Raw genomic sequence first — 27940 nt, forward strand, 5'->3', positions numbered from 1 at the left:
AAGAAAAGGATTTTACAGGTAAGCTGTAATAAAAATCCTATTTTCTTATCGTACATCACGGGACACAGTGCCATAGTAGTTACTATGTGGGATGTCCCATACCAATGCCAACTGAAGGGAGGGAGACAACAAAAGTAGGGCACCAAGAGACAAGAGGACTTATATTGCAGCCTGCAGTACACTGCACCCAAAGGCGATATCCTCATGACCTTTTACATCTACTTGATAGAATCTGGTAAATGTATGGACTGAAGACCAAGTTGCGGCCCTGCAGATCTGAGCCATGGAGGCTTGGTGATGCACTGCCCAAGAAGCACTAACAGCCCTGGTGGAGTGCGCTTTAATATGAAAAGGAGGAATTTTCCTCTTTAAACCATAAGCTTGAACAATCACTTGGCAAATCCATTTAGAAATAGTAGATTTTGATGCTGCCTGTCCTCTTTTAGGACCGTCTGGCAACACAAACAAATCTGTTTTACAAATCTGAGTGGTCACTTTTATATAGACTTTGACCGCTCTCACCACATCAAGAGAATGTAGTGACCTCTCTTCCACAGAACAAGAATCTTTCATAGTGTCTACTGCAAAACATAATGCTTCTGATATACCGGCCAAATCCTGGGCCTGCTGATCAGGAATAACCTTGAGTACCACTATAAACTGGTCCTTTAAATACTGAGATACTCCGATCGCTGCCAGCGCAGGCTGAATGACTGAACCTGTGAGCGAAATATAGTTTTTAAAAAGGAATTCCAACTTCTTATCTGTTGGATCCTTTAGCATATGAGTATTGTCTACTGGACAAGTCAGGTTTTTGTTTACAGAGGATATAGCAGCGTCAATTGCTGGAATTCCCCATTTTTATAGAACTCTTCCTCCATAGGATGAAGTATTGAAAACTTTTTTGGAGGGAAAAACTGTTTATCTGGGTGCTCCCATTCAGAATACATTAGCTTTCTTAGCCATGAATGGATAGGAAAGGCATGAACAGATTGGGGAGGCTTTAGTGAACCCAAACCAGAGGTGGGCTCATCGACTGACTGCATTACTGGCAGTAAAAATGTGGAGCGAACCAATTCAGTGAGACTGTACCAACAACCTTTCCTGCAAACCTGATACTTCCACATTAGGTTCTTTGGAAGAGGAGACATCAGCCTCTTCCTGGTCCTTTGAGAGAAATTCGTCCTCTCTCACCCCTTGTTCCTCAGCATGAGGGTCCTGAGCAATGGACGGGGATCTGCTACGCTTAGTCCCACTCTGAGATGCAATTAAAGCATCAATTTTTTGCTCCAAACTTAAAATGGTTGAAAAAAAACTCCTTAGTAATATACACAGGGGCTGCTGCAACACTTGCCCCTCCTGATGGCTCACTCTGACCAGCCATATTACTCTTAGGGGAGGATGCCATCTTTTTTGGGATGGTTCTAGGCTGCCGTGTGACCATTGTCCTTCTAGAGCCCTTTTTTGAGGTGTTTTTAACCCCCCTTCCGACCATAGCCTGATGCACAAAGCAGAGGTACTACCAGAAGGAATGCATCCACTGCTTGAGCAAAAGTCCAGCTCTGCTGCTGCTATTAATGCTCAGCCTGATGCAGTAGTAAAAGTGTCAAAAGGAATGCCTGTGTTACCAAAAACCACTTGCATGCCACCTTTGCTCTTGTGTCCCTCTGCAGCTTGCAACAGCAACAATGGTGCCTTTTAAAACACACCTTCCCGCACTGGGCGTTGGAGGACGCCAATGCCACGCTAAGCCCTGCATCATCTACGGCCCTTCCTCTTTCATTTAAAAAAAAAAAGTTTTTCCCGTGCAGGCTACGATCCCATGGCATCGGCAGGGAGAGAGGCAGTACTGGCGAAGGGGGGGCCTGGAAGCCGCCAAACGGCGTGCCGTTCGCGCGCTTTTTTTTTTTGTTGATAAGCGCTCCTTCCCCAGGAAAAGGAGAAGAAAAAACAGCACAGGGGGGCGTCTGGTGGGAAGGTAAAACTCTCCCAGACTTACCAGAGGTCTGCGGCCGGCGGAAGAGAGAACTGCTGTTTCCTGGACACATTGTGAGCTCTCCGAGAAGCAAGAGACGGTAAGTGCTCTATACAGCCCCCAGTGGTGACATATAGGTATGACAACATTTATTAAATTAAGGGAGACATTCATAAGAGAAATCTTTAAAAATTTCTTAGACTCCACTTACCTTTCCCGCCGCAGGGTTTTTTGTGGTAAACCAACAGACCCAATCTTCACCCTTCACGGTGGGTTCCGTTAAACCTTCAGGAGCTGGGGATCCTCGGGGAAACCCACAATCTTGGACCTGTAATAGCAGCACCGCCAGTAAAACTTTATGGCCTTAATACCAAAAAGTACTGGATCCCGGGGTCCAGCTCTCTAAAAGAGAAGCGTTACAGGCAAGACCTTGTTTCTTCAGATACGAGGCCCGGGTACCATTCAATTCGGCCAAAAAGACACTTTGAATGGATCCGGCTGCATGGCTAGCGCCAGCAAGGATTGCACCAGTGGAGCTCAGCTCTGCACATCTTTACTCGTGACCAACACCTTAGACACTGGGTAAAAAACTGAGGTACTCCCAGTAGTGGGAGGGGTTATATAGGGAGTGCACTTTTTGTCTTAGGGCGTGTTCCAGTGTCCATCACCTGAAGGTGGCCTATAACCCACATAGTAACTACTATGGCTCTGTGTCCCGTGATGTACAATAAGAAACGACCCTATTTACTTCACTGAGACTTGCAGTGGCTCCAGCGCTGTATGGATTGTATGTAGCTTCAAAAGACATGCAGTATACAGCGGTGTGTTCCGGTGCTGTATAATGTAAAATTGTGATGTTATCCTCCTGACTCTCCAACTTAGTACATCAGAGGAAGTTTTGTATTCATTCATAGAATACATTCATCCCACTGCCAGAACACAGCACTGTATACTGTATGTAGCTGGGGCTACATACAGTTTATACAGTGTACAAGGCCGCTACATCAGAGAATGAAGGTAGTGTTTTATTTGGACCAGCTTGATCCAAACAAACTGCAGTATTTAAACTTCACTTAAAGCTGCATATCAGCTTTAAATTCTTATGATATTCCTTGCAACCCAGCAATTCTTTCCAAATGTAACATACCTTGGAAAGATGATAAATCTAAAGGATAATGCAAAAAAGGTCACTGCAGCACTCAGTTCCATGGGAATTTGCATTCAAAACACCACTGTGGACAAGGATTCATTAATTCAGTGGGCACTGTGGAGTCCCCAATGGGAAGAGAAGCCTGCATCATGCTTCCTGTATGAAAGATGGCAGCACATTTAATGCTATCCAGAAACAACAGGTGTTACTTAGGTGTTTAAAACACACTACTACTCTAAAGAAACAACCGTTTCATTAGAATGCATCCTCAGACTGTATTAGCATTCATACACTAAAGTGCATATGCAAACTTTTTTTTTTCCCTTTTAGACAGAGTGGGTAAAGAAAAGAACCTCTGTCCGCTAGAAAGATTCACCTTCACCTTATTTCTCCTTGTGTTCAATGTCAAAATCTTCCAATAGGGTCACCTGTTTCAGTGACTACTGTCCAACAGAAGATTTCCCCTTACTGGCGATATTACAGCTTACTTTCTGTTGTCTCTGTAAGTGAAGTATAATCTCCCAAGCCAGAACAAAGAAAACAAAAAAAGGTCACACTATCCAAAACGTAAAAAACATTTTGGGTTAAGACTTTACTCGCCCCTTCTGTACACTTTTTACCCCTGGTAAATCTGTTACTCTCAGGGGAATCAATAATAGTTATCTCAAAACTCCAGGCAGTTTCCCAAGCAGGTCATTCTCAAAAGGACCTCGTGATCAGCTGGGGTGTCTGCCCCTACCCACATATTTAACCTTGTGGCCTGATCCCACCAAAAACATCCAGGTCAAGTGATAATTATTGTATGTTTATTTCTTTTTCCCCATGGGGCTAAAATATACATGATTATCATTATAATATTACCTTGTGGGGGGAAGTTGTACAGAAACAACAGGAGTGAGCTAATCTTAAAGGATCCAAAACACCACACCACAGCAAGATTGTCTGTTCCCATCCATAAAGAAACAGGAAAAACTAAAGAGGTTAAAAACCTCACCCACCCCTATTTTCTACTCTTTTTATTTTGTCCTTTATAGGTAATAAGTCACTCTGTCAAATTCTCTGCGGAATGCTGGTCCTACCATTCAGGATAGATCATGTGATAAAATTGTTAGGTAGGATATTACAGTGCATATTTAATATAAATTAATCTTACCTGTTTTAACACCTGGGAGAGAAGTAGGCTGGGGAGGCACTGGCGCAGATGTTCTGACACTAGTGTTTGCTCTAAATGATTCTTTTGTAGGAAAGCTATTTTTTCCTGGCTGTGGCGAGGAACAAGAATCAACCTTTGTTGCTCTGGAAGGACTTTTCTTGGGGCTGTACAACAAAAACAAAATGTTCAGTTTTTGCATAAATAAGAAAAATAAAAATAAAAGATACCTACAATTTTCCAACACTGGTAATTTTTGTGAACAACAGGAAACCATTAAAGCCACCCAAAAAACACTAATATGCAGCAACATCTAGACCAGGGGTCTCCAAACTTTGGAAGCAAAGGGCCAGTTTATTGTCCTTCAGACTTTACGGGGCTGGACTCTGGCCAGTGGGAGTGGAAATTTTCCAGGCATCAGTGGGAGTAAACATTGCACATTTGGTATTGGGGGGAGGAATAGTGCCCCATTGTTGGTATCAGTGGGAGGAATAGTGCCCCATCATTGGTATCAAGGGGAGGAATAGTGCCACATCATTGCTGTCTATGGGAGGAATATTGCCCCATAATTGATGTCAGTTGGCAGAATAGTGTATTGTATCAGTAGGAGGAATAGTGCTTCAAGGGCTGGATAAAAGGCAAGCAAAGGGCCACATCCGGCCCATGAGCCACAGTTTAGAGACCACTGATCTAGACATTTGAACTCAGCTTTCAAGCTATTTGACAGGCTGCTAAAAAAAAGATGGTCTTGGTTACAGTTTTAAGCAATTTTTAGCAGGATGCCAGGAATCTTAAAATCACAGTATCCTTGGAAAAGGGTCTAAATTTCACAGATTCTCCTGGCCAAACTGATTGCCAAGAGGAAGGCCATTCTTAGTGTAAACGGTGTCTGACTGGCTCAAATGGCTCATGAGTTAAGGCCTTAAAACCCAAGGGTCCCAAGAGCCATAAGCTTCATACAAAAAGAAATCTTCATATTACCTAGATGAATTTTGAAACCACATGAAAACCAGACAAGTAACAGTCCAAGAAAAAACACTAAGGCTGCGTTCACACTGAAAGGGCCAGCCATTAAGCAGTAAAGCGCATCTTTTCGCGCCACTAGCGGGGCCCTTTTAACCCCCCAAAAATGGGTTAAAAAAACTCACGTTTCCCATTCATTGTATACAGCGCTCCCAAACCACCCAAAGATGCTGCTTGCAGGTCTTTTCTGAACGTCCCGCAAGCGCAGCATCCGGGTGTGAAAGCACCCACTGTAATGAATGGGAGGCATTATTCAGGCATTTTAAAGGCGCTATTTCTAGCGCTAAAACATCTGAAAACTGCCTCAGTGTGAAAGCGGTCTAGGAACAGCAGTCTAAACCTTTGAAGTTTTGGGATCAAGACCTCTAAAAAGGAGACTCCAATACAGAAAGTATGCTGAACCTTGACTTTAAAATTTCCAGAGCATCAATGGGAGAAGACCTTCCAAGTTGAAGAATTAATCTTTTGTAAATAGGACTAACAGTTTATTAGGAAAAGAGCATTTCTTCTTACTTTTGAGATGGTATGAAGATTAAGCATGCAGATCTAAGCATGAATAACTGTTGCTAGATGGAGTAAAGCCGGAAGCAGAAGAAGGGATAAGGGGCTTAGGCTGTCTGAATTTCTGTAAACTGCAAAAAACAAAATCAAGTATTTTTGACCAGTAAGGCAATGGATATTACCCCAACCTTGTTCTGCCTTCTATTGCAAAAGCACTGAGGAAATCAGATAAATGCAACAGAATTACATATGCTAGACTGAACGTCCGGTCAACAGGTAAGGCATCCAACCAATGTGCACGTCCTTCGGGTTAAGGGAATGAAAGTACCTGTGCGATTGGCTACTGTTAACAATCCCAAGAGAGACATTTAGCATAACCCTGAACTTACTATGAGTTTTTTCTTCTTCATCGGAGAAAGCTCTCACTCAGTGTCAAATTCTAAGAGCTCACTGTCTCTGTCATTCATTTACACATTGTATATTAGTTTGCCTTTCTTTCTTTTTTTAAATCAGTATTTCTGTTATTTTTGAAAACAAAGTATGGACAGTAATTCCGCACACACGCGATCAGGATTTTGGTCGGAAAAAGGTATGATGGCTTTCCCAACGGGATTCTGCTCCAGCTTGTCTTGCATACACATGGTCACACCAAATTTCGACCGTCAAGAACGCGGTGACGTACAACACATACGACGGCACTAGAAAAAGTAAGTTCAATAGCCAGTGCACCACCCTTTCGGCGCCTTCTGCTAATCTTGTGTTTATCTCGCGTTAGTAGAGGTTTGGTGAGAGACGATTCGCGCTTTTCAGCTTTCGTGCTTTTCAGTCCGTTACTGCTCTTCAGTTTGTGCTTCTGGGTTTGTATCTGGTTTTCAGTGCGTGTAGTCAGTTCGTATCTGGTTTTCAGTGCGTTCTTGTCCTCTCGTTTCTGATTTTCAGCTCGCTCTTCACAGGCCTTGCTGTTTTTCAGTACGTTCTGTTAGTTCGTTCTGAGCAGCCGACCGGTTTGAAGCCATGTTGCGGGTATGTACTCATCGTAGAGTTCATGTTATGTGGGTGCTTGGTGCTGGGGTTATTACTTTGACCCAAGTCCAGTCCATGAACAGGGTGGGGAGGAGTTCATGGACCAAGAATTGGTTGCTCCAGCGTGACCAATTCTCTCACATGCCTTTGCTGCGTGAGATCCAGGAGAATAACCCTGATGTTTTCAGGAATTTTCTCCGGATGACGGACCCCGTTTTTCACCGTCTGTTGGCTTTGCTGTCCCCTTATATTAGACGCAGGACACCTGTGGTACTTGGTGACTGGGAGAAGTCTACAGGACCTCGAGTTCTCTACAGGCATCTCCCCCCAGGCTCTGGGGATCATTATTCCAGAGACCTATTCTTCCATCATTCAGGTCCTGCAGAAGGACTATATTAGGGTAAGTTTCCTCCTTTAACGTCACATTCTATGTATTTAATGTATGCTAATGTATTGTATTCCTTTCCTCATTCCCTAATTACCATGATTGTAATATGCTGTGAATGTCCTCTTTATCCTCATGCATGCTTGAAGTTTTTAATGGTCCTTTTTTGTCCTTCATGCATATTTGCCTTCACTAACCTCCCCAGCATGCTATCTTGGGCCCATATACACCTAGCCTAGTCACTTAACAATGTATTTTGTCAGCTCCATAGTTATTGTTGTCCTTAAATTCAGGCAGAGTGCCAGAGGCTTTTTTTGGCGCCCAAACTCATTTATAACCCCCCCCCCCTAAATTTTTTCCAATGGGCCATCAGAGGGGGTGAGGAATCTGATAAGTGGACCTTATATTTTTGTCTTTAAATACTCCTTAAAATATGTTATACTGATGTTGGCCAAGAATGTTTGTGTCTAATCTGCTTGCAATGTTATGTGCAAAAGTACTAATTTTTTTTTATGTTTTGGCTCCACAGTTTCCTTCAACACCACAGGAATGGCAGACTGTGGCATCCCACTTTGCAGACCGTTGGGACTTTCCCCAACTGTGGAGGGGCAATTGATGGGAAGCACGTCCATATCATCCCACCACCCCACTCGGGGTCATACTATTTTAATTATAAGGGTTTCAATAGTATCGTGTTGATGGCGGTGGTGTCAGTGAAATACGAGTTTCTCTATGTGGATGTGGGGAAGAATGGCCGGATGTCGGATGGTGGAGTCTTTGCCCAGACAGAGTTCTACCAACATCTCCAGAGTGGTGGCTTGGGATTGCCACCTGCCGAAGAGAACGTGGAAAGACTCCCGTTTGTTTTTATTGCTGATGAAGCGTTTGGTCTAGGTGATCACATGATGAGGCCATTCCCCAAGAGGACCCTCACCCCAGAGAAGAGGGTTTTAATTTCCGGCTGGCCAGAGCCAGAAGAGTCGTGGAGAACACCTTTGGGATAATGGCCAGCCGGTTCTACCTATTTCTAATGGCTATAAATATGGCGGAGTTCAAACTTGACCACATCATGTTAGCATGCTGCATCTTGCACAACTTTTTAAGGTGAAATGCTACTAATTATGTTGCCTCAGTTGGGCCTGAGGCCGGACTTCATGAACCAACAATGATGGCCCTGGAAACTGGCCATCCTGCCTTGCCCCCCCACCAAAGCACCCGTGAAGTGCGTCAAAAATATGTGGAATATTTTACGGGTAGGGGGGCCATTGCTATGCCAGCAATTTTTTAAATATTAGCAAAATAAAAAAAAAAATGATATGATAAAATCTTGAATTGGATTTACTGCTTGTGTTTCTTTTATCTGTCTCCTAGGTTCTCCTGGTGCACTTGTAGTGCTAAGTGGTTTTTCCATTATTTAAATAACACCCATTGTCACTGTAAACACCAACTTAATACAAAAACTGGTACTGAGCATTGAAAGAAGAAGCCACACATTGTGCACGGAGTAAAATGTTTTATACTCAACATTCACATATGCGTTGTAAAACCTTTTTTGGTAGAAAAAAAAAAAAAAAAAAAAACCTTTGTTTTATAAATTTTTACCTTAATTTTTTTTGGTACATAAACAGGCATGTTTCAAAACATAACATACACAATTCAGGAACTTACAAAGTTCAACATTGAAAAACTGAAGGCAATATCAGACATTATAGTGTCAAAAATGTGTTTATCTTGCCTTCATCACATGGGATGATGTCACCCCTGTAAAAGCCACATTTAGAAGATGCACACAAAATTGGGAGTCAAAATGGGGATTTCCCTCCTGATCCCATGCATAATGTCAACATGTGCTATCTCCCATCATGGGGGATCAATGGACGTGTTTTGGGGGTGCAACCCCTTCTTGGCAGATAGCACATGTTGACACAGTGTGCATCTTCCAAATTTGGCTTTTAAAATGTATAAAAAGTTATTTAAATTTTCTATTAAAAACAAAACAAATTTGTAATTTTTGGGGGATTTAGATTCTCCCTAATACATCAACCATGTTCTTCATTCTTTGTTCAATCTCCTTGGTTTTTTCCTTTATGAGGTCTAAATCCCGACTACAAAACATGCACATCACCTAAAAGAAAAAATACACACCATGTATTATAAATATGCAGGCATACATCTATTACCTGAATCTGTGGTGTCAGACACTCACCTGTTGTGGTGACAATCTCAACCACCTCTCCTTCCTCCACATCCTGAGGCTGTGTCCTCTGTTCCCCTCCTTCAGGAGGTGGTGGTGAAACATTGCTTGGAAGTGGGGTACAATTGTCTGTTTGGGCAGAGTTCCAAGTTGAAGACATTATTTATTCCCTTAAGGAAGCTGCAATACTTACCTTTTTTGGAAGAGTTTCACACATGTAGACACCCCAAGTATCCACTGGAGCACCTGTGTGGGACACCCTAAAAAGTTTGTTCTTGTGTCCCACACTAGTGCTCCTGAGTCCAGATGTGTAAACAGCTGCTGAGTGTCCTTTCCTTACATTACACTGAATCAAGTTTGCTATTCATTCTAGTTACAAACACATCTAGACAACATCTTCCAATATTATAATTACATAGTTGGAAAGGTTAAATAAAGACACCAGTCCATCCAGTTCAACCTGTGTAGGTGTACGTGTCCATAATCATTTCCCGTATCCCTGTATACTGTGTTCGCCAAGATATCCATCCAAAAGTTTTTTTTTTAAAACCATTAATACTTCCCGCTGACCCCACTGATTGTGGAAGTGAATTCCACATCCTTACCACCCTGTCAGTGATAAACCCCCTACACTGTTTAAGGTTTTACCGCTTCTCCTCTAATTTCATTTAGTGGCCCCATGTCTTCTTAGATTCTATTAGACTGAATAGTTTCCTCCCTATGCCAGAATCACCACTGAGGTATTTGTATATTACTATCATATCTTCTCTCAAGCATCGCTTCTCCAGAGAGAATATGTTTAACGATTGTAGTCGTCCCTCGTAACCGGGGTCCTCCAGTCCCCTTTTTAACTTTGTTGCCCTTCTCTGATTCGCACCGCACTGCGGTGCACATCACATGTGATCCCGATAGCATGGTTGAATTCGCATTGCATTTGGACCCAACTCACACAGAACCCTTTTTTTGACCGCAGCAGAATCGGATCGCATGGGTGTTGCCGATTCCGGTCCGAATTTGCAGTTTGCACTGCGATATGCGAACTGATTTGGGAGTGTCAGCAACTTTCAATTGACACTCAGCAGTTTGCATAGGGCAGTGTGAACTGCCGCTGTGAGACATGCAATGTGGGAACTCACAGTGGATTTGCAGGGTTCCCGCATTGCTGCAGTGTGAGTCGAGCCTGAATGTGATTGCCTAATTCTGAACACAGCTACATCCCCAGTTATAAGAGGGTGTGCACACTTTTATTTTTACATCACAGAAACCTGACATTTTAACAGGGGTGTGTAGACGTTTTATATTCACTGTAGATCACATTACAAACCTAGAAAAGTCAGTGTATTGATTTTTGGTAGAGCTGTGAAAATGAGAATATCCAAATCAGGAAAATTGGTGTTAAACATTAAATTTGCTGATAAACAGCCCAATATCAGAATGTAATTTAAAGGGGTTGTAAACCTACGTGTTTTTTCACCTTAATGCATTCTATGCATTAAGGTGAAAAAACACCTGGCAGTGACCAGCCCCCTAGCCCCCCCGTTTTACTTACCTGAGCCCTAGAACTTGACCCACGGGGAAGCGCTGTCTCTCTGCCCGGAGTTCTCGGCTCTTGATTGGATAGATGGATAGCAGCGCAGCCATTGGCTCCCGCTGCTGTCAATCAAATCCAATGACGCGGGCGGGGCTGAGTCCTGCATTTGGCCTCTATGGACGTGGATGCTGGACTCGGGAGCGCGCTTGCAAGGTAACCCCCTGGGAGAGAGCTTCTCCCAGGGGGGTTATCTGATGTGGGGAGGAGCCGCAAGAGCCGCCAAGGGACCCCAGAAGAGCAGGTTCGGGTCCACTCTGTGCAAAACTAGCTGCACAGTGGAGGCAAGTATGATATGTTTGTTATTTTTTTTTAAAACAAACCCTTACAATCACTTTAAATCTTGCTTGCAAAAAATAGGATTTTTATAACAGCTTACCTGTAAAATCATTTTCTTTGAAGTACATCATGGGACACAGAGCCATAGTAATTACTATGTGGGTTACAGGCCACCTTCAGGTGATGGACACTGGCACACCCTAAGACAGGAAGTTCACTCCCTATATAACCCCTCCCACTACTGGGATTACCTCAGTTTTTGTAGCAAAGCAATAAGCGTGTATACCAGAAAGAGGGTAGGGACCTCTGTGTCCCGTGATGTACTTCCCGCCTCATGCAGATATACTGCGGCAGAAGGGCACATACAGGCAGAATCACGTACCTGTACGTTGTCCGCCGGGAGCTCCGTGAGCGTGATCGCGGGTCCCTCGGACTCAACGTCCGCGGGGATACCCGCGATCGTCTCACGGAGAGGAAGAATGGGGAAATGCTAATGTAAACAAGCATTTCCCTGCTCTGCCTAATGACACTGTCACTGATCACAGCTCTCAGTAATCAGAAGCGGTGATCAGTGTCGTGTCACACACAGCCCCCCCCCCACAGTTAAAATCACTCCCTAGGACACACTTAACCCCTACAGAGCCACCTAGTGGTTAACCCCTTCACTGCCGGTCACATTTACACAGTAATCAATGCATTAAAAAAAAAATATTAATAAAAATGCCATAAAACTATCCCCTATTTTGTAAACGCTATAACTTTTGCACAAACCAAACGGTTATTGCGATTTTTTTTTACCAAAAATATGTAGAAGAATACATATCAGCCTAAACGGAGGGAAAAAAAAAAATTTATAGATTTTTTGGGGATATTTATTATAGCAAAAAGTAAAAAATAATGCGTTTTTTTTCAAAATTGTCGCTATATTTTTTTTTATAGCGCAAAAAATAAAAACCGCAGAGGTGATCAAATACCACCAAAAGAAAGCTCTATTTGTGGGAAAAAAGGACATCAGTTTTGTTTGGGAGCCACGTTGCACAACCGCGCAATTGTCAGTTAAAGCGACGCAGTGCCGAATCGCAAAAAGTGCTTTTGTCTTTGGCCAGCCAAATGGTCCGGGGCTTAAGTGGTTAATCGTACGGGACACAGAGCCATAGTAATTACTGTGTGGAATGTCCCAGAGCAATGCCAACTGAGGGGAGGGAGACACAACAGAATTAGGGCAACATGAGACTAGAGGAGTTATACAGCTGCCTGCAGCACACTACGCCCAAAGGCGATATCCTCATGCCTTTTTCCATTCACCTGATAAAATTTGGTAAATGTATTGACTGAAGACCATGGAAACTTGGTGATGCATTCCCACGAAGTACTAACAGTCCTAGTGGAATGCGCTTTTGATTTGAGAGGGTGGAATCCTCCTCTTTAAATCATAAGCCTGAACAGTTACTTGCTGAATCCATTTAGAAATAGTAGATTTCGATGCTGCCTGTCCCTTCTTTAGGACCTTCAGGCAACACACCAAAACATCCGTTTTTTGAATCCGAGCAGTCGCCTTCAAGTAGACCTTGAGTGCTCTCACCTCATCAAGAGAATGTAGTAATTTTCCTTTTGTAGAACAGGTTCAGGAAAAAATGAAGGTAGAACAATATCCTAGTTCGGATAAAAACTAGACATTACTTTCGGTAGAAAGTCAGGATGAGGATGCAATACTACCAGAGGAGGTTCTCCAATTAGGCAAATTAGGCGATTGCCTTAAGCCTCGCGATCACAGGGGCCTTGCCATCGCCGCATTTGCCTGATATGTGTAAGCAGGTGCCGTGGATCCCCATCCCGCTTGCTCTCCCCACCGGCAAATGACAGGAGCGGGTCCGAGGAGACCTCTTTCACCCCCCTGCTCGAGCCACCGCTAAAAGACTGGAGGGCTTTCTCTCTGCTTCCTGCCCATTCCCCCTCCTTCGTCCTGCCAGAGTTGAGCAGAGCAGAAGAAGATCGGAGGAGCGGCTGTGTCTGTGTGGAGGGAGAGAAGCTGCTGCTGCAGGCTCTTCTCCCAAACCCCCCCCTCCTCTCACCACTGTACTCGTGTTTCTTCCCCCTCCTTCTTATTGGACAGGGGGGAAAAAAAACACTAAAATGAAGCAGAGAGGAGGATTGTGGGAAATGTAGTCCCAAGGGCTGAACATTGCAACACTAAGGGAAGAAACTGCAGCCCCCAGCATGCCCAGCTGAAGAGGAGGGAGAGAGATCCAGAAGCCCGGGAGAATTTTGGGGAAGTGCACCCAGGACTCCAGAGAGAGAGAATCCCACTGCACTGCACCACCAGAGAGAAATCCACACAGCCTAGCACCATCTCTTCTGAAGAAAGGCATGAAGTTATTTCCAGAATACAGATCTGGGCACTACCCAGCGGAGTCGCCATAGGCAACCCAGAATGAGCTAACTCCTGATCAGAGGAACCATTGTGTTGCTGTATCCTTGGGTCTGGTAAGAGGGCCGGTCAGCCATTATCTACTGCCATTTATAGGAACTGCCCACCCTGTTATTCTTTGGCCCTAATGCTGCCATCAGGCCCTATTCACAGCTGCAACATGCACCAGCAATTAGAGAGGAAGATTTAGGACTTAGTGCTAGTTCACACTGCAGCGATGTTCAACATCGGATGTGATTTGTACCACACTGCAGTGCAAATCACATGCAATCTCTGCAATGCAATTTCAGCCATACAGATTGTATGGCTGAATTCGAATTGCATTTGGACCAAACTCGCACAGGACCTCTTTTCTGATCTGCAGCACTATCAGAACGCATGGGTGTTCACACCCATGCGATTTGATTCCTGTCCGAATTTGCAGTTCACACTGCGATATGCAAACTGATTTGGGGGTGTCATTAACTTTGTATTGACACTCCCAGCAGTTCGCATAGGGCAGTGTGAACTGCCACTGGGAGACATGTGATCACATCACTGCAGTGTGAACCAACACTTAGGCTCGGTTCACACTGGTGCGATGCAAGATCCCTGCAAATCCGCTGCGGGTTCCCACATCACACCTGACTCGCAGGCGGTTCCCACTGCCTTACTGCCGCTGGAAGTGGCAATACAAAGTTAATGACACCCCCAGATCGGTTCACATATTGCTGTGCAAACTGTCAATTCAGACATGAATCGGATCGCATGCGTGTGAACACCTATGCGATCTGATTCTGGTGCGGACCAAAAAGGGTCCTGCATGACCTTGGTCCAAATGCAATGCAAATTCAGCCATACTATCTGTATGGCAGAAATTGCTTAGCACAGACTTCACATGTGATTTGCACTGCAGTGTGGTGCGAATCACATGTGAGGTTGCACAGCACACTGGTGTGAACCGAGCCTAAAGACTGCCCTATAACTTTAGTGGCCCCAGGGCTATGGCAGGCACTACTATATGGCGGCTTAAGCAGTCACCTCAGTTCGCCAGGATAGGGGAGCAGTAAAATCCTAATCCCCAGCCACTTGCTGGGGATTCTGATTTTTACAGTGCTGAATGTTTTTTTTTTTTTTTACACACTCCCAGCCCCTACAGCAGCTGGGAGTGTGTGTACTTCAGTAAAGCTGACTATCGCCTTTCATCGGGAAGTGTTACAAGTGGCTGGGAAGCCACCTATCACTTCCACCACTGACATCCCCTTCACCATGTTTACCGGGCACCACTGTCCCACCTGCGGGCCCGGTGCTGTCATGGTGGGTGGCACTGGGAAGGGCAGCGGTAGCTCAGCAGACCTTCGTCCACTCAGCCACCCTCCTGTACACAGACCGGGAAGTGTCATGTATGATGTCAGGGGCGGGCTCGGCCGGGGGGGCAGAGTGGCAATTGCCCCCTAGGCTACTCTAACCTATGGTGAAAACCGCCGGCAGCCGCTGCCTTTTTTTTTTCTTCTGTAGGAAGTTGGGCCCGCGGCCCAGCCGGCCGCCGTTGCATTCTGGGAGTTGTAGTCTGTGCTCAAGCTCTCGATCAGGGCAAAGGAAACTACAACTCTGGTGAGCCTGCATTTATGGACACTAGTGATTCTGCATTGATGGGCACTGATGAGGCTGCATTGATAGGCACTGTTGAGGCGGCACTAGTGAAGCTGCATTGAAAAAACAAGTGGGCATGGATAAGCTGATTCGGTGGTTCAATGGGCCACTTAACTGGACAGGCTGCCAGCCTTCCCCTGTATGACGTCACTTCTTGGACCAGGGATAAGTAAACAAAAATCCTTGCACTGGCCCTGCGCAGTTTATTGTTGCCATTTAAAGGGGGACCCCACCTTCTCTAATTTTTTCGAGTGCACTCGAAAACCACTAGTAAACTGCTATTCTTTCAGACACGTTTGGATTACAGTTGTGTTGCTAAATACTGATTTACCTATTTTCGTATTGATTTTTTTGCTATTGATATAGAGCTGCTTTTATAGATATATTTGTTTATCTTTATTACCTGAGGGCAGTTCTACTCTGCTTTGTGAACTGCACTTTTTGTCATTTATGCAAGTTCCTAATTCTAGACAAATAGTGTCTACCACTAAGCACGTGTGTAATTGTTTATTGCCTATATCCTACAGTAAGGTGACTATACGCTACGTGTGTCTGTAGTGATTCAATCAACCAGGTGTGTCAGAGGGGCTGAGGGTGTTCTTGGAATTGAGGCGCAGAACAGGGAACCCAAAATTACCAAGCGGCTCCTTCAGGGGTAGTGTGACACACATTACCCCAGTTTTGATTGACAGGGGACCTCAACACTGTTGTGCTCACGCAGCGTTAAGAGCATTTAAGCGTGCCGAACATCTGATCTGCAGCACTTTATTTTAGAGGTGACAAGACATCTTAATGCCGCTGTGTGCAGGCAACGTTAAGAGCCCTGTTACACTCACTTCTCGCGTAACCTAAGACTCCGGATGTTCTGCCTGCCAGCCAATGAGGAGTGATATTGCGTCCGCGCACGTCACTTTTCCCATCCACCACACGAGGATCTCAATCTGTGAAGGCCTGCTGCATAATTCAAGGGCATCAGTGGGGCCTCATGTCTAAGTTTTGCCTAAGGCCTCACAAAGCCTAGAGCCGCCTCTGAATACTACCTTGTGAATAATCAAATATGATTCTTTACAAGAAAGAGCAGCCAACTCTGATACCCTTCTTGCAGAAGATATGGCTACCAGAAAATGAGTTTCCTTGCCAAAAGGACCAAGGGAATATGCTGTATCGGCTCAAAAAATGCTGTTTCAGCAATGCCGACAGAACTAAATCCAAGTCCCAAGGGTTCAGGGGTGACTTAACCTGGAGGATTAAGCCGAGTTACCCTCTGAATAAGCTACAAACCAAAGAATGCGAAGCAAGTGGTTTTTGAAATAATACCAATAAGGCCGAAACCTGGCCTTTGATAGTAAGCAAGTATATACACACACATTTGTGCCAGCGCTCAGGACCAATGGTGATATAACATGAATTACAGTAAATATTTCAGTGAATTGTAGATAACATAACAATAACAGGTAGAGCTATGGTTGATGGAAGTTATGTAGAGTTTGTAAAATGTCCATAGCAATTAGCCACTGTGATTAAGGGCTGTGATGGGAAAAAACAAAGTCTTTTTGCTGACACCAGCGCTGAGGGCAGGCTTTCAAGATGAGCAAAGTCAGCTCTCTAGGCAAACATGAGATAGATAATACAATAAAGTAAGGAACGTTCAGCTCCGGAAGGGAAATTATCAGTCCCAACGTCCATGGCAGGAGGCTGCGAGATGGCTCCGAGGGGATGGCCGGGATGGAAGCGGCCTAGCCCAGCTGCCTGTCTCTCCGTGCGGGGGACCGCGGCTATCCCCTCGGAACCATCTCGCAGCCTCCTGCCATGGACGTTGGGACTGATTGAGGATAATTTCCCTTCCGGAGCTGAACGTTCCTTACTTTAATGTAAGTGTGAATACTTGCTTATTGCTATCAATAAATACCTGCACTCAGAGGCGCTTTCTTTTTCTTGTTTTCTCATTTTTGATAGTAAGCAAGGCCAGCTTCATTTCTAACCCCATCTACAGAAAGTCAAGGATTCTACCTACGACATACTTCCTGCGGTGCCAACCCCTGGATTCACACCAGGAGACATATGCTTTATAAACTCTATAATCTATGATTCTGGAAGCCAGCTTCCCTGCATTAATCAAGGAAAATACCACTGGACCTGACAGCCCACGCTTTTTTAGATTCGATTTAGATGTGGGATTCAACAGCCAAACCGTTAAATATAGCGTTTGTAAGATAGGATGAAATACTGGACCTTGCGGGAGAAGGTCTGGACGTGGTGGTAGGGTCCATAGGTCCCCTACCGCTATACTTATGATCTTTGCATACCAAGATCTTCTGGGCCATGCCGGGCCACAAGAATCACCGCTCTCCCTTCCTGCTTGATCCTGCGAAGCAGTTGTGGAAGCAGCAGAATAGGAGGAAATGCATAAATCAGTGAGAACTGATTCCATGGGAACACCAAGGCATCTGTTCTGCATGCTAGCGGATCCCTTGTTCTTGACATAAAGTTGTCAATTTTCTTTTCGAACCTGGACACAAACAGATCTATGTCTGGGATCCCCCATCTTCGGCATATTGCCAGGAAGATATCGGGGTGAAGGGAACATTCTCCCAGAAACAACTGCTAGTGACTCAAGTAGTCCACCTGCCAATTTTCTATTTCCGGAATGAAAACTGCCAATAGGCAAGATACATTGTTTCCTGCCCAAGTTAAGATATAATTCACCACTCTCTAGGCCACACGACATGTGTCCCCTTGGTGATTGATATAGGCCACTGCTGTGGTATTGTTGAATTGGATCCTGACCGGACAATTCCGTAACCTGAACATCCAGGCCCTCAGGGCCAAGCGCGCTGCCCGGATCTCTAGAATGTTGATGGGCAAGGTCCTTTTTGATCTGGACTATTTCCTTTGGACAGTCGCTTCTTCCCGGACTGTTCCCCAACTCAAAAGGCTGGCATCTGCTGTTACCATCTTCCAGGTAGCTGGTAGGAAAGATTTTCCCTTCTGCAGATTCTTGGTTATCAACCACCAACTGAGGCTCCGGAGCACCCTGGAGACAGACACATTGGGAAATCTACAGCTTGGACCTACTTGTTCCAAGCCGATAAAATACTGTTTTGCAGCAGCCTCAAATGAGACTGAGCATAAGGAACGGCCTTGAATGAAGCCACCATGTTTCCCAACAACCTCATGCAAAGTCGAATAGAAGGATTCTTCTTTGCTTTGACCATCTGAATCAGTTCCTTTATGGAACTGATCTTCGCCTGGGGCAAGAATAGCTTTTTCTGGGCTGTATCAATATTCCAATCTCCTTGATAGTTTTTTAAGGAGGATTTCTCTAGGTTGAGAATCCAACCTTGGTATTCCAGGTAGTTGACTGTAGATCATACTTTGGTCTAAGTGGCTACCGACTGGTCTATCAAGAGCAGATCGTCTAGGTAAGCTATAATCGTTATACCTTGGGGCCTTAATCCGGCTACAGGAGGGACCAGACCTTTGTAAATACTCAAGGTGTAGTAGCTAGACCGAAAGGCAGAGCTACAAACTGAAAAAGATTTTCTACCTCAAAACGTAGATATTTCTGGTGAGCAGGAAATATAGGTACATGGCGGTATGCATCCCTGATGTCTATTGAAGCCAGAAGTTCTCCACCTTGTAGGACGGAGACCACTGATCGGATTGACTCCATGCGGAAAGAGCGGATATTCAGAACCGGTTTTAGATCTTTGAGATCCAGAATGGGTCTGACATACCCATTTGGTTTTGGTACCGTGAAAAGGTTTAAATAAAACCCCAATCCCTGCTCTTGCATGGGAACCACTAAGATCAATCTTTTGAGACAAAAGATGGTCCAATGCTTGAAAGAGAGACTTCTTTTCCTCTGGAGTCTGAGAAAACGAGGAGATAGGGACTTTCGGAAATCAAGTTTGTACCCTAGAGTTATTGAGGAAGTCACCCATCTGCAGCCTATGGCACCTGGCATTCCTAGGCGGTCTCCAATCCAGGTACTGACCAGGCCCGACCCTGCTTAGCCTCTGAGATCAGATGAGATGGCGCGTTTTCAGGGTAATGTGGCCGTAGGCTCCGACACTCTTCCTGCCAGATCCTTGAGAACTGCGGAAGTCTTCCCCCTACTCGAGTGAGCGGGGGTGCCCCCTCATAAGGAGGCTTCAGTTTCCTTCTTGAACTTGACGGCAGAGGCCGTCGTGACTGCCTGGAAGCAGATGCTCCTGGCACTGGAGAAGGAGCTTGCTTAAATTAAATATGTTTACTCCTCTTCCAAACTAGCAAAAGGATACTTTTTCCACAAAAAAAAATTTTGATGTATTTATCCAAATCATCCCTAAACAGACGTTCACTGTGAAAAGGAAAACTAGCCAGGAGCTTTGCATGACGCTTCGGCTGACCAATTTTTCAACCATAAGAATCTATGCCTATGCACCAGCCAAGCGTAAGGCGCGAGGTTTGAAGAATCTCTCATGGCGTCTATTGCCAAACACAATGCCGCTGGTAACTCGGCTGAATCCTGAGCCTGGTGATCAGGAATAACCTTGAGCACCTGTTCAGACTGGTCTCTCAAGGACTGACATTCACCAACTGCTGCTAGCGCAGGTTGAGACATCAGAAAAAAAGTGGGTTTTTTTTTTTTTGTTTTTTTAATAGGAATTTCCAACTTTTTATCCATTGGATCCCTATGGAGCATTGTCTATCAGACAGGTCAAACTTTCATTCCCAAAGTATATAGCAGCGACAATTGCTGGTATCTCCCACTTCTTATTGAATTTTTCCTCCATAGGAAAAAGTGTTAAAACTTTATAGGAGGGAGAAAATGTTTATCTGGGTGATCCCACTCAGAATATATAAGCCTTTCCAGCAAGGAATGGACAGGAAAGGCATGCGCAGCTTGAGGAGGCTTAAGTGAACCCAAATAAGAAAGTGGGCAGATCAACAGACTCAATGAAGAGTAGCAAAAAATGTGGAGCGGACAAATTCAGTAAGATTTGCACCATCAATCTTTCAGATTGTGAAGCTGAACCCCCCCCCGTATTTGACCCCTCAGAAGAGGAGTCACAAGCCCTCTCACGGTCCCCTGAGGGAAATCACATTTTATCCCATTCTGGGATGCGATTAACCGCTTCAGCCCCGGAAGAATTTACCCCCTTCCTGACCAGAGCACTTTTTGCGATTCGGCACTGCGTCGCTTTAACTGACAATTGCGCGGTTGTGCGATGTGGCTCCCAAACAAAATTGACATCCTTTTTTTCCCACAAATAGAGCTTTCTTTTGGTGGTATATGATCACCTCTGCGGTTTTTATTTTTTGCGCTATAAACAAAAAAATAGCGACAATTTTGAAAAAAACGCATTTTTTACTTTTTGCTATAATAAATATCCCCAAAAAATAATTAAAAAAACATTTTTTTCCCTCAGTTTAGGCCGATACGTATTCTTCTACATATTTTTGGTAAAAAAAAAAGAAAAAAAAAATCGCAATAAGCGATTATTGATTGGTTTGTGCAAAAGTTGTAGCGTTTACAAAATAGGGGATAGTTTTATGCCATTTTTATTACTTTTATTTATTTTTTTTTTTGCTAGTAATGGCAGCGATCAGCGATTTTTATTGTGACTGCGACATTATGGCGGACACATCGGACATTTTTGACACATTTTTGGGACCATTGTCATTTATACAGCAATCAGTGCTATACAAATGCACTGATTCCTGTGTAAATGACACTGGCAGTGAAGGGGTTAACCACTAGGGGGCGGGGAGGGGTTAAGACAGTACTAGAGAGTGATTTCTAACTGTAGGGGGGATGGGCTAGCTGTTGCACGTCACTGATTTCTGCTCCCGATGACAGGGAGCAGAGATCAGTGAGACTGTCACTAGGCAGAACCGGGAGATGCTTGTTCACATCAGCATCTCCCCGTTCGTCCTCTCCGTGAGGCGATCGCGGGTATCCCCGCGGCGATCGAGTCCGCAATGGCACGGCGGGGAATTCAAATGGGACTTACAGGTACGCCCATTTGCCCAGCCGTGCCATTTTGCCGACGTACATCGGCGTGCGCCGGTCGGGAAGTGGTTAAAGCCGCTAGCCAATCCCATCATGGCTTGAGGAAAACCCTCTTCAGTAAAATAGACAGGGGCTGCAGTGTTGAAAACAATTGCAATATTTGATAGCCCTGATCGCTTGACCGGCCACCCCAGAACTCTCAGGGGAAAATGACAATGTAGAGTGTTTAGAGCTTGTAGGAGTCCCTTTTAAGCCCTTTTTGGGGTGTTTCTACCCCCCCCTTCTGACCATAGCCCGATGCACAAATGCAGAGGGACTACCAGAAGAAATCGCATCTACTGCTTGAGCAAATAGTCCAACAACTGCCGCTGCTATTTAACGCTTAGCCTGATGCATTTAGTAAATGTGCCAAAGGAATACCCGTGAAACTACCTACATGCCTCTTTTTAGCTTTTGTGTCTCTCCGACAGCTGCAGCCAGCAAACAAATGGAGCCTTTTAAAAATAGCCCTGCGCTGGACATTGCTGAACGCCAATGCTGCGCTAAACCACGCCCACTCCGTGTTCCTACCGTGCCCGCTTTCAAAAAAGAGCATTTTCCCGCGTGGGCCTCCAATCCGACGGGATCGGCGTGTGTGTGGGGGGGCGGGCGGCGAGGAGGAGGGCTGTGACAAACCGCCGTACAGAGGCGGTGGAGAACGGAGCGGCATCCGCCAATCGTTCTGCTTCTCCCTCTACTCAGAGGGGGAGAGCTTTTGTCCAGGTGGGGGGGGGGGGTTTAGAGAAAAATCCCCCCCAACATCTTACCGGAGTCCTGTGACTGCTAGCCGGAGAGAGGTCTGTCAGCGCCTGCTGACACAGCATGATCTGGGAAAGCATGACAAGGTACGTGCTCTATACAGCCCCCAGTCGTGACTTTTAGGCATGACAACATTTACTTTTTAAAGGAGCCAATTTATAAGAAACTTGAAAATTCTTTAGAAGTCTCCACTTACCTTTCCCGCCGCAGGGAATTCTGTGGTAAAACCAACAGACCCAATCTTCACCTCTCACGGTGGGCTCTTTTTAAAAAACCTTCAGGAACTGGGGCCCCCTATTATCAGGGAATCCCACTCCTCGACCCGTAATAGCACCCCGCCAGAAAAAAACTTATGGCTGAAAAAAAACAAAAGCACTGGATCCCGGAGTCCAGCTCTCTAAAAAGAGAAGCGTTACAGGCTAAACCTCGTTTCTTCCGCCATGAGGCCCGGGTACCATTCAATTTGGCCTAAAAAGACACTTTGAATGGATCCGGCTGCATAGCTTGCCCCAGCAAGGATTGCTCCAGTGGAGCTCAGCACAGCACATCTTCACTCATGACCAACACCTTAGACACTGGTGAAAAAAATTAGGTACTCCCAGTAGTGGGAGGGGTTATATAGGGAGAGAACTTCCTGTCTTTGGGTGTGCCAGTGTCCATCACCTGAAGATGGCCTATAACCCACATAGTAATTACTATGGCTCTGTGTCCCGTGATGTACGATTAAGAAATAGGTCATGCGAGGGTTGATTCCCGAGGAACAAATTCCCCAGCAAACTTAAAAGTGCACTTGTTATCCAACATGTAGCAACATTTCTTTGGTTGCCCAGCAATTGTCCCTTCACCTAGTTGCCCAGTAACAATCTCATCATCTCGTGCACCAGACTGGTACAATTGCAGAAACAAAGAAAGAAAAATGATGGCTAGTCCAAGCAGAGCAGTGATCTAAATCATCATGTCATGAATTGGTATGATTAGGAGGGCAGGAGGCGGAGCCTAGCAGAGCAGACATGCATTGTTAGAGCTCCACACCGCTGAGGAGAGAAGAGAAGGACAAAGCGGAGCCTGCAGGCTCAAAAGGTATCCATTTGAACCTTTTTGCCCCAGGGAACAAACTGTGAAAGTTTGGGCAGGAAATATGGTACTGGGAGGAAACCGTGGCAGAAATAAAAATCACCTCACAAAGAGCTCACAGGCACTCACTGCAGCTGAAGCAGCTCCAGTCACCTCACAAGATACAGCATCAGGGTGCTCTCACAGACAGAAAATGTCACAGCAAGACTCTCCATTTGAGTCAGATACAGAACAAATCCTCTCACAAACTTCTCCACAAGCCTCCTCAGTATCCCCAGTAATATTATTACAATTTGAAAAGATGCTTCATAAGGCTTTAAAACAAACCTCAGACCAAATAACAAAAAGCCTAACCAAAGAAATAAGAGAGCTGGGAAACCGCACCGCAGCCTTAGAAATAAAAATGGATGAAATTGAAATTACAACCCAAGAAAATATAACAGAATTGGAACAATTAAAAAAAGAGAATTTAATACTTCAAACTAAGCTTGAAGATTACGAAAATAGAGCCAGACGTTCAAACTTGCGCATAAGGGGAATACCTGAAACTGTGACAGACCTGCAATCTACTATTACTGCTCTATTACAAGAACTAAAGCCAGATATCCCTATTGAACGTTTAGAACTGGACAGAGTACACAGAGCCCTCACAGCCAAAAAGAAAGATGGACCCCCACGTGATATAATCACAAAATTTCATTATTACAGAACGAAAGAACAAATACTAATTGCTGCAAGAGAAAAAAAGGAACTTAATTTTCAAGGACACAATTATCAAATTTTTGCTGACCTATCCCAACTTACTATTACTAAAAGACGATCCATGAAACCCCAACTAATGGAACTGCAACGCCACAACATTATGTATCAATGGGGCTTCCCCTTTTCAGTCAGATTTAACTACCAAGGTACAATTTACAGAAGCAGATCAGCAGATGAACTACAACAAACCCTTTTAAAATGAAATCTGACAGAACCCACAAGCAGCAACACTTCCACACGCAGAAGAATAGCGTCATCTTCACCTTCAGGCAGCACCCAGAAAATTTCAGAACAAAATGGGAATCATCATTCTCACAAAAGAGGCCGTTATGCCACATCATCCATGGACCAAGAAGATTCAATGGACTGACATCCTAATTCCTGATATCTCTTCATTTATTATACTAAGAGATGGTTCTCTATAAAAAACCTATATTTATAACTGAATGTAACTGCATTCTGATAGTCACACACTGTGTGGGATCATGTTACATTCCAGTTATATTTCTAATTACTTCTGATTCATATAGCCTTAGAATATATAAGTGAAATAAGGAAATTCTTGTTCAGTTATATATTATCAGGTAATAACAATAGATTTATTACTTTTTAGGACAAATATGTTCAATAATCCAGAAGTAATGGAAGCTTTTTCTTTCTTTTCTTAAAACAAATATATTATTACCTAACTAGTTCCTAGAATTATGTTTTTGTTTATTCTAATCTGAAGCAATACAACCTCAATTTTATGAGTTAACATATCTAAACAGTTACATATGAATAAAATATGTAATTGTTTACTCTAAAAGGGTTAAAATCCCAAAATAATTCAAACTATCTTCATCAATACCAAAGTTATTAACAGTACCTTTCTAACTGAATTATTTAGCCTAGGGCAAGACTAACCATTTACAACCACCCTGGAATAAATAATTTCAACAAAAACTATATTCTGCACTCCAATTAATGAAACATCATTTTGATGTCTTTTGACATAGCACTTCTCTCCTGTAAGCGGAAGATCCGTGTACCCCCATTAGCCCTCCTCATTCTCCCAACCATATTATGTGGGAGTGTGACGAAGGCACTTATTCCCCTGAGAGAGATATTTATTCTCTTTCACGGGTAAATTGTGATTACTTGCAAAAAATAATTTATATAATGTATCATCTAATCTCATATGTTTTTTGTTTACTCTTTACTCCAGAATTCACTGGTTTCTTTTCTATCTATTCATCTCTTCAGTCCACACAGGTTGATCTGCGCAGTCAGCTCTGCATAACAAAAAGTAAGTCAAAACTATTTGATCTATTGCCATGGCACCACTGAATATACTTTCCCTGAATGTTCAGGGAATAAATGTCCCTCAAAAAAGGACCAAAGCCTTCCGTACTTTCCATAACAAGAAGGCTCACATAGTATGCCTCCAAGAAACACACTTCACCAAAGATTCTACTCCAAAATATATTTCTCCTTTTTATCAACAAATTTACACGGCTTCTGCCTGTACCAAGCAAAGGGGAACTCTAATTGCATTTCACCGATCCACACCATTCACCTTATCATCAGAAATTAAAGACCCAGAAGGTAGATACCTGATACTCATGGGTTATATAATGGATACAGCAATCACGGTGATTTCCTACTACGCTCCTAACAAACAACCTACACCATTCCTCTCACATATATTACAAGTGATTAATACACACAAAATAGGAACAGTGATAATGTGTGGGGATTCGAACCAGGTCCTCCTCCCATTTCTAGATAAATCACCTTTTACACCATCCAAAATAACCTCTAGATTACCTTTTTCTCAACTTCTTTCCAAATACAATTTGGTAGATTCATGGAGAGAAAGTAACCCAATGAAAAAGAAATTCACTTATTTCTCGCACCCTCATCAAACCTTCACCAGAATAGATCATATTTTTCTAACAATAGGAATGATACCAGAAATTATTGCATCAGATATAATTCCGATTCCGTGGTCTGACCATAATGCAGTATACTCTACTATAGCCTCAGCCATACCAAAAGCGCATGACCCAACGTGGTACTTACCGGACATAATGCTCAAACACCCACTACATCAGATGGCCATTGAACAAGCTTTAAAGGAATACATATCAATTAATAATACAACAGACATCTCCCCAATAACACTGTGGGAAGCTCATAAGCCTGTCTTGCGTGGTACAATACAAAGACAAATGGCACTATTTAAACGGGAACGCAAAAATCTAGCAAAAAAACTAGAACTCAATTTTAATGCAGCCTACATATCATTTCAAGATAATCCATCTCAGAGTACAAAATCTCATCTGGAAAAATCTAGATTGGAATACGATCTATTTCTCACTGAGTCAGTTGATAAATCCCTCAAACGCTCCAAACACAATTTCTACATGAATACAAACAAACCAGGTACATATTTGGCTCGGGCATTAAATTCAACTAACAAATCTTTCAAACCAATACGTTTGAAATTATCAAAAAATGTTTACACTTGTATTTCAGTTAAAATAGTCCATAAATTTCACTCACATCTCGCAACTTTATACAAGACAAACAATGAATTTAATCCTACAGAGGCTGAATCCTTCTTCTCAAAAATAACCTTACCTGAGTTATCTCAGAATCAAAAAAGCAGTTTGGATGAGCCTATAACTATAGATGAAGTTGCTAACGCCATAAAAGACCTCAAACTTAACAAAAGACCAGGCCCAGACGGCTACTCGGCTTTATACTATAAAACATTCTCAGAAATACTCTCTCCCATTCTCACTGAAACTTTTAACAAACTTCTAGATGGACATTCTTTTCGGCAAGAAACACTAATGGCAATTGTTTGTATGATCCCAAAACCCCTTTCTGATGATACTTCCTGTGTGAATTATCGGCCTATCTCTCTGTTAAACCTCGATATTAAATTATTAGCAAAAATAATAGCAAAACGCCTCAATAGCATTATAGGAAAATTAATACATAGAGATCAAGTAGGCTTCATGCCAAATAGACAGGCAGGCGATAATATACGCAGGGCAGTGTTATTGGCACATATTGCTAAAAAACGGAAAATCCCTTTATGTTTTCTATCTCTCGATATTAAGAGGGCATTTGACACAGTATCCTGGCAATATATGCAATATTCATTACAAAAGTGGAGTTTTGGACCCCACTTTTTAACATGGATCAAGGCATTATATAATAAACCCAAAGCCTATATAAAATATGCTGGATACAAATCTGAAGCCTTTAATATCGAAAGAGGTACCCGACAGGGTTGCCCATTATCTCCCTTATTATTTGCCCTTATACTCGAACCCATGGCCCAATACATCAGAACAAACCAAACTATAACTGGCATTGAAGTAGGAGGTATTACACACAAATTATGTATATTTGCAGACGATATATTACTTTTTCTATCATCACCACAGGTCTCTGGTCCTAACTTAATACCAGCTCTTGATGGATTTGCAGCCCTATCCGGCCTTATGATTAATCCTAAGAAATGCCTAGTGCTTAATATTTCACTCACAAACATGGAATTGATCCCGGCTAGGGCTGCACTCCCATTCACATGGGCAGAAAAATCAATCCCATATCTTGGAATTCATTTAACAGCATCTCATTCTGACTTATTCTCAACCAATTATCCTCCTGTATTAAGACAGATCACAAATCTAATAAAACAATGGTCGCAACTTCCTTTATCCTGGATAGGGAAGATTAATGCAATCAAAATGACTATTCTACCCAAATTGCTTTATCTATTCAGAGTCCTCCCTATTCCAATTCCTTCCTATTTTTTGAGAATAGTACAAAAAAGAGCAACTTCTTTTATATGGGGATCTTCTAAACCACGTATACCTATACACACGCTACATCTTCCCAAAAATAAAGGAGGCCTGGGATACCCTAATTTTACTAACTACTACAGAGCAGCACATTTGGCCAGTCTGTCCAAATACCAT

At 43.5% G+C, this 27940-nt stretch overlaps 1 protein-coding gene and 1 pseudogene across 5 annotated transcripts in view; both read right to left on the minus strand.

The window, feature by feature from the left end:
* Positions 1–27940, minus strand: part of ATRIP (ATR interacting protein) — a 275160-nt gene that overhangs the window by 147212 nt on the left and 100008 nt on the right. For all 5 annotated transcript variants that reach the window (XR_012235293.1, XR_012235292.1, XM_073592749.1 and 2 more), the window contains exon 6: positions 4279–4442. Coding sequence is in view for 3 of the 5 variants with exons in the window: in XM_073592749.1 (XP_073448850.1) it covers positions 4279–4442 (164 nt within the window). In the remaining 2 variants the exon portion in view is untranslated. The remainder of the gene's footprint in view (positions 1–4278; positions 4443–27940) is intronic.
* LOC141104116 (5S ribosomal RNA) lies at positions 19277–19395 on the minus strand (annotated as a pseudogene).

This window comes from Aquarana catesbeiana, linkage group LG07 (genome assembly GCF_042186555.1).
Source record: "Aquarana catesbeiana isolate 2022-GZ linkage group LG07, ASM4218655v1, whole genome shotgun sequence".
NCBI lineage: Eukaryota > Metazoa > Chordata > Amphibia > Anura > Ranidae > Aquarana > Aquarana catesbeiana.